Source organism: Rhamphochromis sp. 'chilingali' (assembly GCF_963969265.1).
Source record: "Rhamphochromis sp. 'chilingali' genome assembly, chromosome: 2".
In the NCBI taxonomy this organism is placed as follows: Eukaryota; Metazoa; Chordata; class Actinopteri; order Cichliformes; family Cichlidae; genus Rhamphochromis; species Rhamphochromis sp. 'chilingali'.
In genome coordinates this window covers 68,557,720-68,569,121 of record NC_137930.1, presented here as the reverse complement: position 1 = coordinate 68,569,121, position 11,402 = coordinate 68,557,720, and the positions used below count along the sequence as shown (strand labels likewise).

Genomic DNA, 11,402 nt, shown 5'->3' with positions numbered 1-11,402 from the left:
AAGTGCTATCAAGATATTGATTATGTTCCCCTTATATGCGAAATACTTTCTCCACAGATTTTCTGCCTTTGTTTACAGATGGCAGTAAAATTGACACGAAATGCGAGGAGGAAGATAAGCGGGAGTGAGAGCCAACAGGAAGCTCATAAAATGGGATGTATGTTTATCAAATGGCTGCTATGACTCAGTTTCTCTACTTTCATCACAATGTGCAGAAGCTTTAAAGGCCATATGGCAGATACATAATAGAAGGATACTCTACGCAGATGGTCCACTATGTGTTGACCAGTAGTCTAAGAGCCTAATCCCAGAATCCCATTACTTTTATCCTTCAATAGTTCCTCATAATCAGGTTACCAGTTACAGTTGGAATAAATCAAGTGTGTACTGTAAGAAACGACCAGTAAGTAACAAGCCACTCAAAAACATGCAAATAATATTTAAGTGTTTATTGTGTTCCATTTGATGCAACTACAGCTTAGCAATTGTGATCCTGTTAAAAACTGACTGCATACTCGAGTCTTACATGGATACAATTTGTTCAGCGACCACTGCTGGAACCCCGGCAGCTCACGACACTGTCCAAAACACGAAAACTGGATATCGACCGAAGAGAGGATGAGTAGCAACCAGTCTGTCCACAGTGACGTCAAAAGTGCAACGACGGGAAAGGATGCTTTGCTGAAGCAGGTTTTGTCGATAAATTTCTTGAGTAGCTCAGAATCAGTGGCAAGAATCCTGTAATAATATATCTAGCTGGTATAAAAAAATAAATGCTATTCTATACAAGCAGTAGAGGGAGATATACACAGCACATACTGTACAAACACACGTCTTCCAGGGTAAAACAGGATGTTACACATTGAAATGATTTTACAGAAGAAAGCACTTACGTGTCCTTTGCGCAGAGAGAATAAACTAAGGTGAAAGGTGTAATTTAGAGTGATGGGCAGATTTTCCGCTTACAACAAAAACCATTAAAACTACAGAAAAAGGGATCTGTGCCACATATACACTTAAAAAAAAAACAAGGATAATTCAAGAAATACACGTTTCACTGCAGCAATAAAAAAGTACATCAAAAATGCCTTTTACATACAAATGATGCCATTGATATACATACGTTATGAGTGAAAGAAGTCATTTTGGAAGGAGAGGGGAGTTTGTCCTCTGACAAACAGGAGTTAATGACTAAAGTGAGCCCGATTTTCTTAAAAAAGGAGAAAATTGCAAGTTTAGAAGCACTAGTACCAGCTTGAAGTCAGTTATACAGCGAAGTTTGCAGAAGATTTTTGATTTTAGCAAGCACCAAGTTTTACCGTTTAATTAAATGATGTTTTTTGGTCCATGATTCCTTGTATCACAAATTTAAATAGGCTTAGTTTTGCATTAAGATCATGAAACTGGTACAAAAAACACTCAAACTCTGAAGGATTTGAAAATGTCCCATTATGCTAAAGAAAGCAGTTCATATAAGATTACATGGTATGATTAACTGAGTGTGGCGACTTGGTTTACCTGCAAATGATTTCTCTGTGAAGTTCTAATGCGCTGGTAATACAAAATATATATTCTCTATGTACATGAGGACAGTGCATTTTAACCAGCTCTGTTTGGACTCAGTGACGTCATGCATGAACTTAGCGTGCCATGACTTTTAACCTGATAGTAAAAGGTTTCTCTTAAATCCCGGAGACTTCTGACTTAAGAGATCGGTCTATACAAAAACACACTCACAGACACACAAGCTCGCTCGCATCAAGTGTGCCCACGCAGCCGATACACAAACGTAACCCCTTATGATACATAAAAATCCCCCAAAAATATAATTCCGACTCTTTTTTCCTTGGAAAATCGGTAAGTAAAACGTTTTGTTCTCGCCTGTGTTTCTTCAGGAGGCGGCACATGGAGCTGCTATCAGAGCTCAGCTGGAGCTCATCGTGTCAGTGCAGAGGTGCCCCTAAATGCTCCTCAGGTGGGGATGGCTGTCCTGCACCTTCTCCCGCCTTCACCGTCACGGAGAGGGAGGGGCAAAACTCGGATAAAATGAGGGTCGATTATATTTGGGCCAACTGTTTCCTGCTCTGACGACAATCTCGGAGGTCAGAGGTTGAGAATGGGGACGTCAAACAGGTCACACAGACCTTCTGTCTCGTCCAGGTTGTATATGTAGTCGTGGTCACTGGGTGGAGGTGACAGGCGAAGGAGAGGAGAGAACACTGCGGGTGAAAGAGAGAAATACATGAGACCTATTATAGAGAACTGAGATCAGGCACCTTACAGCGTGGTATAAATTAGAAATACACAAGCAAATCATTTTTTCCAAAAATCCTTCACTGCAATTTCCTTCTTCTCCAACAGCTCGACATTCAATTCCAAACAGAACGCAGATATTTGTAGAGTCATCTCAGCAGTTGAGCTCTACTGGTTCTCGAGGGATAAATGATGCTTTCGTCCAAATGAGCCCAAACACGTTCGGGCTAAGATTTTCCTGCACAAACGCTCCACTTTGGAATCTTTCTGGGAATATCTGAGAAATACAAATATCCCAGCTCGTCTGTAAGCAAACATACCTTCTGATGACATCAAGTCCTCCAGCAGGTCACCACTCATGATCTCTGTCAGAGGAACAATAAAATCAAGAGACATTTTTAAAGCACCAAGTCTGCAGGAGAATGAAGACAAGTGGCCTGCATCAGCAGAAACGTTCCTAAGGAAACGTCAACTTCTGCAAGAAGCCAGAACGTCAGGATCTGGTAAATATTTCCAATGCACTCGTTCAATGTACAGCAACCAATAATGTAGCTACGTAAGCTCAGGAGAAGTTTACCTTTTGTTGGGTCAAACATTTCAGAGAAGTCCAGCACTACAGAGAAAAGACAAAAACAACCAAAAAAATAAATAATAATAATAAAACAGTGTCGCAGGCAACTGTAACCAAACCTTTATTAGAACAGGGGTAACACTCACACTCAGATGGACCTGACTTCATTGGTTCGAATCCTGCAGAGGCAGAAGACGACGCGGGACCGTCCAGAGAGGCGGACGACTGCAGCTGCTGAGTAACTGCAGCGGGCGTTTCGGTTGTTGGGCTGAGCGCTGTGGTGGCTGTCACCTCTGAGATAAAGGCAAGAATCACACAACAAAAACATAGTTTGACATAATGTTGGACAAAATGTGAACCACGATAGGAAACGGTGTGGGTGTTGAGAGGAAACGTTCCAGGCGCCATTTGTTACAACCAATTTTCCCCGTGTGGGACAATTAAAAGATTACTCGATTCTCCTTACCCGTTGCTGTCTGGATGGCCGATGTGATAGGAGCTGTTTTTGTGGGAGGAGCAACAGCTGTTTTAGGGACCTGCAGAGGAAACAAACAAAGGTGGTCCAGTACTCTAGTATAAGATCACTGTTCTTATTATTGGCACTTCAGACTCACTAAACAAAGAGAAAATGGACCTGTGTGGTGGCAGTGGGCAACTGGGAGGTAGGTGTTGGAGCTGGGAGGTTCTGTAGGACGTCATCTGGAGGAGGAACGGGCAAAACAACGGGAGAGGCACTGGAGGGGTCTTTATTGACCAATAAAACTTCAATGGGACCAGATGTACTTTTAAGACGGATCTGGTATTTTCGCTGTCCGTTGAGAACCTGCACACACGCACAGTCGGAGACGTGAGCGAAACAACAACCGGACCCGAGAGAGGAAAATCCACCACAGACGTCACTTACAGATTCTGGTATGGGCACCTCTAGCTGTGTGCCTATTGGAGCACGGATGGCGAGGAGAGTGTCACCTGTGGAAGGAGGTGGCGAGTGAGAACAGTTGCTTTGAGTGAAAGAGCGAAATGCCTGCAAATCCAAGCGTGCGAAACAATTACCTTTAAATGCTCCACAGAGATCTTCGTGCTTTACATAGGCCATAGTATGAATGTGTTAAGTGCAGCAGCAACCACATCTGGCACACAAACTCAAGTGTTCTCAACAGCACACCTTTGTACACAAACACTAACAATGACTGACAGACATTTAATGAGTATTTGAAAGAGTTCAAGTTTAAGCTTGAAAGAAGAAACCTTTACATCTGTAACTAAACTGCATATTTATTAGACGCCCTCAGAAAGTCCCCGAACACCTTGTGACATCATTAGGAGAATTTCCTCAGACATTAAAAGTCACGGAAGAAATGCTTCACCTGTAGTTCATACTCTCTGAAGACCTTTGAACACTAATATAGAGGGTTATGGTTGTCTTTCATTATGCTGCAGCTCACTGTGCAATGCAGACACGAGTCCGACTGTAGTCCAACCTACCAGTCAAAGGTTTGGACACGCCTGTTCAGTTCATGGTTTTTCTTTATTTTTACTACATTTTATATAAATACTGAAGACATCAAATATATGAAGCAAGACTTATGGAATTATGTAGCAAAGGAAAAGCTGATAAATAACTCTAAATGTGTCTTATATTTTAGATTCCTGTAAGCAGCCGCCCTTTGCTTTGTTGACAGCGCTGCAAACACTCGGCCTTCTCTCAACGAGCTTCATGATGTCGTCACCTGAGATGGTTTCACTCCACAGGTGTGCCTGTCAGCGATCATTTGTGGAATTTGTTGCCTTGTTAATGGGGTTGGGACCATCAGGTGTGTTGTGCACAGCTGACAGCCCTATTTGACAACTGTTAGGATTCATATTATGACAAGACCCAATCAGCTAAGTAAAGAGAAACAACAGCCCATCATTACTTTAAGAACTGAAGGTCAGTCAGTCCAGGAAACACTAAAACTCTGAATGTGTCCCCCAAAACCATCAAGACTACGATCAAACTGTCTGACATGAGGACGCCCAGGAAAGGAAGACCAAGAGTCACATCTGCTGCTGAGGATACGTTCATCCGAGTCACCAGCCTCAGAAATCATTAACAGCAGCTCAGATTAGAGCCCCGATAGATGCCGCACAGAGCTCCAGTAGCAGACACATCTCTACATGTTCAGAGCAGACTGTGGGAATCAGGCCTTTATGGTCAAATAGCTGCTGAGAAACCACGACTGAGGAAAAGCAACAAGCGGAAGAGATTTGTTTGGTCTGAGAAACAAGGAGTGGACGTTAGACCATCTGTGGTTTGGTCTGATGAGTCCAAATTTGAGATCTTTGGTTCCACCTGCCGTGTTTTTGTGCAAAGGTGAAGCATGGAGGAGGTGTGATGGTGTGGGGGGGGCTTTGCTGGTGACACTCTTGGGGATTTATTCAAAACTGAAGGCACGCTGAGCCAGCACGGCTACCACAGCATCCTGCAGCAACATGCCATCCCATCATTTATGTTTAACAGAGCAATGACCCCAAACACACCTGCAGGCTGTGTCTGGGCTATTTGACTAAGAAGGAGAGAGATGCAGTGATGTGTCAGATGGCCTGGCCTCCACAGTCACCTGAACCCAGTGGAGATGGTTTGGGATGAGATGGAGCGCAGAGTGAAGGCAAAGGGCCAACAAGTGCTCAGCATCTCTGTGAACTCCTTCAAGACTGTTGGAAACCATTTCAGGTGACGACCTGATGAAGCTCACGGAGAGAAGGCCAAGAGTGAGCAAAGCAGGAATCAAAGCAAAGGGCTGTTAGGAAGGATCTGAAATATAAAACATGTTCTGAGTTAGTTCACACTTCTTTCCTTTACTACTTAATTCCAAGGTGTTCATTCATAGTTTTGATGCTTTCAGTCAGAATCTACAATGTAAATAAAAATAAAGAAAAACCATTAATGATAAGCTGTGCCCAAACTTTTGACTGGCAGTGTATGCCAATACCCACAGCTGAATCACGTCAGATCTTTGGCATTGCTCAGAGTAACATTTATGAACCTGCAGCATTATAAAGAACAACAAAATAAACTATCACAGCTATGCAGATGACACACAAATATATATCACAATGTCACCAGGAGACCGAGGCCCTGTACAGGCTCTTGGTAAATGCATTGAGGAAATCAATGACTGGTTGTGCCACAATTTTCTCCAGCTAAACAAAAACAAAACTGAGGTAATAGTCTTTGGCGCCAAAGAAAAACGATTACAGGTCACCAGAGAACTTCAATCTATACATCTAAAAACCACAAACCAGGCGAGAAATTTGGGTGTAGTGATGGATGCAGACCTAAACTTAGAAAAACACATTAAGACAATAACAAAGTCAGCTTACTATCACCTCAAGAATATATCAAGGATCAAAGATCTGATGTCTCAACAGGACCTGGAAAAACTAGTCCATGCATTCATCTTTAGTAGGCTTGATTACTGTAACAGCATCTTTACAGGTCTACCTAAAAAATCAGTCAGACAACTACAGCTCATTCAGAACTCTGCTGCTCGAGTCCTCACTAAGACCAAAAAAGTGGACCACATCAGTCCAGCTCTGAGGTCTTTACACTGGCTGCCTGTCCGTCAGAGGATAGACTTTAAAGTTCTGATGCTGGCCTATAAAGCTCTGAATGGTTTAGGACCAAAATACATCAGTGACCTCCTGACCCAGTATGAACCTTCCAGATCCCTCAGGTCATCTGGATCCGGTCTTTTATCAGTTCCCAGAGTCAGAACCAGACACGGAGAAGCTGCATTCAGCTTTTATGCTCCTTATATCTGGAACAAACTCCCAGAAAGCCTCAGATCAGCTGAAACACTCAGTTTATTTAAATCCAGGTTGAAGACTCACCTGTTCTCAGCTGCATTTGAATAAAGCACCAAATCCACACTTTAAGCTTAAATTTCAAAACTTACATTTAACTACTGATTTTATCGACTGTTTTTTTTAATCAATTTTAAATCATGCTTTTTTTTGTTTTTGTTTTCAATGTCTCTGTAAAGCACTTTGAATCACCTTGTTGCTGAATTGTGCTCTATAAATAAACCTGCCTTGCAGTACCCACTAGTTTATAACTCTCACACAGGTATGCACTAGATCTGACACTGCTCTAATTAAATACTAGAAAACACAAAATGTACAGCTGCTGTTATTGTGTGTGTGTATATATATATATATTTATATTTCTTCATACATTCTTATATAGTTCTATACTGTGTATTGTGTTGTACAGTTATTTTATTTTTTAACTTTAATTTTTATATTTTATTTTATTCCTTCCTAGTTAAATTTACCCTTTTTAATTTTCATATTTATTTCCTATCTTATTCATAGCCTTTTCATTTTTTTCTTTAGGTCACGAGCAGTCGTCCAAGCATTTCACTACATATCGTACTGTGTATGACTGTGTACGTGACAAATAAAATTTGAATGTACAATCTAACAAGCAGCTTCAATAAAGCCATCGTGTTAAAGCATCCCTGACCACAGGACAGACCACTTCCAGCTAAAACCCACAGACTGTGCAGTGAAGGATATGGGCTGTTGTTGGAGTCATCTGTCACGTTCTTGATGCTTTGCTGGACCCAGACTCTCTGCTGGTCCAGCTCGTGTTCCCGAAGGGCCAGGTCATCGAGCTCCGCCTTCAGATCAATCAGCTTATCGGCTATCTCTCTGGTGTTGCACCCTGGACCAACACCCCTAAAACACAACGGTAATAGCACGTTTCTGTACAGAGAGGAGATAAAGACGCCTTCATGCACACACAAAACTCTTGGCCACTGATCATCTGTTTTTTATTAGAGCCTGGACTCTCAGAGTCACATTAATTTGCCCGAACCTGAAAGATTTGAAAATTTCAGAAAGTTTACTTATGCGTAATTAAAGCTTTGATATTCTTTTCTCTCCTGAGTAAACTGAAATGTTAATGTATATTATTATAATATATTATTATAATATATCCTAGAAGTTGCAGCTACGGTAGACGGGGTCTTTCTATTTTTCATGCGGTGTTATTGTAACTCAGGTGGCATTTATAGTGCATATGGTCTGTGGTCAGTCCTACAGCCCTCATGATTTATGCAAACTGAAAGTCTGAATGTGCACTTTTCAGTTCATTAGTCATTTCTGTCCCGTTACCACGAAGCTAACGCCATGAGAGCATCTTCCATGAAACGCAAACATGCAAAGAATAACACCAACAGGCACCACAGTCCTCAGGTTCTCACCTACTGCCCGCCTCTCTCTGCATCTGTAGCACATGCCTCTTGTGCAGAGTGGAAGGTTTGGGAGTGATGCAAGTTCTTGCAAAACATTTATGGTTTCAAATAGCTTGTACCATCATTACCTAAGCACATCATCCTTCTGTCATGAAAGCCCTGTCAATCACTTGAAGAACAAAATGAAATGTGGACTTACTTCCATTGAATACTATTTTTGGACTTCTTCTCTATCAGCCCAATACCTTCCAGCACGTTAGTGATGTCATAGATACGCCGTTTCTGACGCACAGCCAAGGTGTCTGCTGCCTGAAAGACAAGAAAAATTCATTTAAAACACAGACGACAGCACTTATGTAGCTAACGCATAGACAGGGACTGTGGTATCTAGGCCAACAGGTGCCCTGCAACAAAAAACTTTTAAAGTCACACCAAAAATGGTGGCATAATTTTAACTTCCTTCCTTTCTAGCCCAAATCATCTGATGTGCAACATGCTAACATTAACCATATGGCAAGTGCTGATACTGTAAGCCCATGCGTTATCGTCAGGGCCTGTGGCTAAAGTGGACTCATGGAAGTTCCTTAATGACAGCTCTATTTGAAAATTCACGTAACACAAATTCATATACATTCCCAACATAAAATGCTTCACCCTGCAGCACGCAAATGGCCTTTCAATTATTTTATTTATTTATTTATTTTCAGCCTAAAAATCAGGGGAGAAAATTGTTTTTTGGCACCAAACTAATTTCTGTCAGTTTTTTCGTAATGGCTCCATATCTCAATAACAGGATCCCTGGAAAAATGAAAAAAAGTCCTTTGTTGTGTGAAAGTTACAGAGTATAACTACACAACTACAGAATGAATCAGTAAATTTGTTTCATTATCATAGCATTTTTGCACTACCTCCAAGCACTTTGCTCTCCATTGTGTGCCTTTCTATTGTTTTATTTATAGACTGTATACATCTCTTCTGTTTGCCATTTATTCCTGATGTCTTTACTAACCTATACATAATTTTGTTGTAAATGTACAATGACAATAAAAGGGCTATTTTATTCCATTCTATTCTAATAAACTGCTGAAAATTAAAGTTGAGGAGACAGGGAGGGGAAAAAGAGGGTTGGCACTTTATCAGCATTGCACAGTGCAGCTGCGAGTGTCAAAAGCTATGAAGCCAATCTATCTGCTAAGACCCAGCAGCCACTGTGATACAGTCCAAGTAATGCTTGGCTGGTCAGGCTGCCTTCTGGTTCACTGGTTTAAGAAAACATGAATGGCAGTTTGTGAAAGGCTTCTATTTATAACACGAGCTGAGAAGTTTGGTAAAGTCTGGTTTTCACTTTAAAAACACGTTTTAAACTTTACGACTTTGAAGCCAAATAGTATAAATAGTACAATATTAGACTTTTCAGACTGTAGTTCTATTTATAAGTGTAGAAGAGCACAATTATCAAGTACCCAGTTACTTATGGTTAATCTAAAAGCAGCTCATTGTGTAATATCAGAAGCGCTTATAACAAGGACGGTGACTGAATGCACTGTCCTTTAGGACACATGCTCTCCGAGTAGCTGCGGGGAAACTAACACAGTGAATGCATGTCGTTAAGTGACAAAGACGTTATCAATCAGAGAAAATTTGTTCATGTGTGAAGATGCAGCAGGGTCGAGTCAAAAGAAAGCGACAAAAGCTGACCCACTTTTTAAACTTTGAATCTGCAGGGGGCAGAGTCTGAAAAGTTGACCGGTGTTCTCAAAGTTCACTTGTTGTCTTTGCTCAGTTCTCTAGCTAAAAACTTGAAAACAACATTTAAGTTGCGTTTGAAAGTAACCCGGGTGTATTGAAACTGCAGTGCCACGAAAGAAAACCGTTCGAATTAGCCTGTCATACAGCTAGGCTAGGCTAACAAGCTAGCGAAAGTGTAACGACAGCGGGCAGGCTCCAAATGACATGTGCTAGCTAACAACAAAGACCCCGGGTTGCATGCTCACAGCTTTTAGGTCCAGCACCCCGTCCTTCGCCTCCTGTAGTAAAGTCACAAACTTGGTCGTGAGCAGCCCCAGGCTCTTTTCGTGCCTGCTCGGGGTCTGCGGCTGCAGCGAGTCCCCCACAGCTACCAGGTCGCCTCTGTTACTGGCCGACTCCAGCTCCATCATCACTCGGGACCAGCTCCGTACTTCCCCCTGCCTCCCCGACCAAAACCAGCCAGCGAGCCCAGGAAAGCACGCCCAGTCAGATAAGCAGAAGGCCGGGATAGCGCGACGGCTTTCAAATGTGCTGGTGTAACCCGCGTTTCTCCAATTTATTGCCCCAAATCAAGCCGAACAGGCTGAACACGGTAATTCAATGAGCGAACAGTCGGCGGAGAGCCGTTGGCCACGCGAGGTATGACGGGACGGTTCAATCATTCAAGGGAGTGTCTGCGAAAACTCCATCGTCAAAGATTGTGGAATAAAGCGACAGCGCCAAGACTTGTACAGTCATTACATTGTTTCTAGTGCGCCGTTCTATTGTTCGCAATTAAAGGTTAATTTGCAAATTCTTTTCGCTGTTATTTTCGTTTATAGCAACAACACTGAGTTTTTCCGGATTAATGTAGTAGTGCTAGTTTCAGACGCACCCTTACTGACTCAAACTTGAAGAAAACACACGCACGCGTCAAAGCACGTACACGCCTACGCTAGCTTGCGTGCGCGCGGGCAATTACTTTCTAGGATAGTAGAGTATAGAGTATTTAGAATTATTTAGAATTAAGAAGTCCTTTAAAACTACACACACACAAATATCTTCATATACGTTATATAAATAAATAGTATAAGTTGCCCCACAGACTGCACGACATATTTTTAGTCTGTATATTAAATGTACAATCTTGTGTTTTTTATATATTAAACGCGCTTGTACACGTATCAGTGATTCATATTCTAGTATTTATCATTTGACTCTTCATGGCACCTGACCAAATTCAAATGTTTATCTGCGAAAAAAGATCATGCGGTTGAAAACATTAGGGAAAGGCGTGGTGTACTTCTCCTTTTTTGTCGGCATGCTAGTTTTGTACACTGCAGATTGTTCATTTGAATGTTTTGGTTTACCACCAACTTAGACAAGCATCTTACACAAAGTCCAAGCTGACGTTTATAGTCGTGTGAAAATTTTTTTAATCCCTTCCTGATTTCTTAGTAGTAAATTCAACAAAATCAGTGTTTGAATGATTAATATTTTATTAAGGAGTAAAAAAAAAAGCTATCCACGTCCCTCTGTATATAAAATAAAATAAAATAAATAAAAAATCATTCTCTAATTCCCTTGGCTAATGAGAGTCATTATCTACA

General features: G+C 41.5%; 1 protein-coding gene across 2 annotated transcripts; it reads right to left on the bottom strand.

Moving 5' to 3' along the window:
* Nucleotides 1-434: 434 nt before the first annotated feature.
* Nucleotides 435-10,463, bottom strand: e2f4 (E2F transcription factor 4). Of its 2 annotated transcripts, none has more exons than XM_080875442.1 (11): nt 10,059-10,463; nt 8,264-8,373; nt 7,386-7,573; nt 3,878-3,922; nt 3,729-3,793; nt 3,459-3,647; nt 3,291-3,360; nt 2,971-3,117; nt 2,831-2,866; nt 2,574-2,618; nt 435-2,219 (listed from the first exon to the last, which is right to left on the bottom strand). In XM_080875442.1, exons 1-11 carry the CDS (start codon nt 10,221-10,223, stop codon nt 2,104-2,106), a joined length of 1,176 nt encoding a protein of 391 aa, XP_080731568.1. In that variant the 5' UTR covers nt 10,224-10,463; the 3' UTR covers nt 435-2,103. The 2 variants fall into 2 exon arrangements, with proteins under 2 accessions (XP_080731568.1, XP_080731569.1); XM_080875443.1 differs by having other exon boundaries at nt 7,386-7,546; nt 10,059-10,461.
* Nucleotides 10,464-11,402: the final 939 nt, after the last annotated feature.

Bases quoted from the DNA above. Each gene is read 5' to 3' on its own strand.
- e2f4 (XM_080875442.1), bottom strand. From the start codon at position 10,223: ATGATGGAGCTGGAGTCGGCCAGTAACAGAGGCGACCTGGTAGCTGTG. The intron at 8,374-10,058 runs GTGAGCATGCAA...CTTGTCTTTCAG, and splicing joins GGGTGCTGGACCTAAAAGCT to GCAGCAGACACCTTGGCTGT. The intron at 2,619-2,830 runs GTAAACTTCTCC...TTCCTCTGACAG, and splicing joins AATGTTTGACCCAACAAAAG to AGATCATGAGTGGTGACCTG.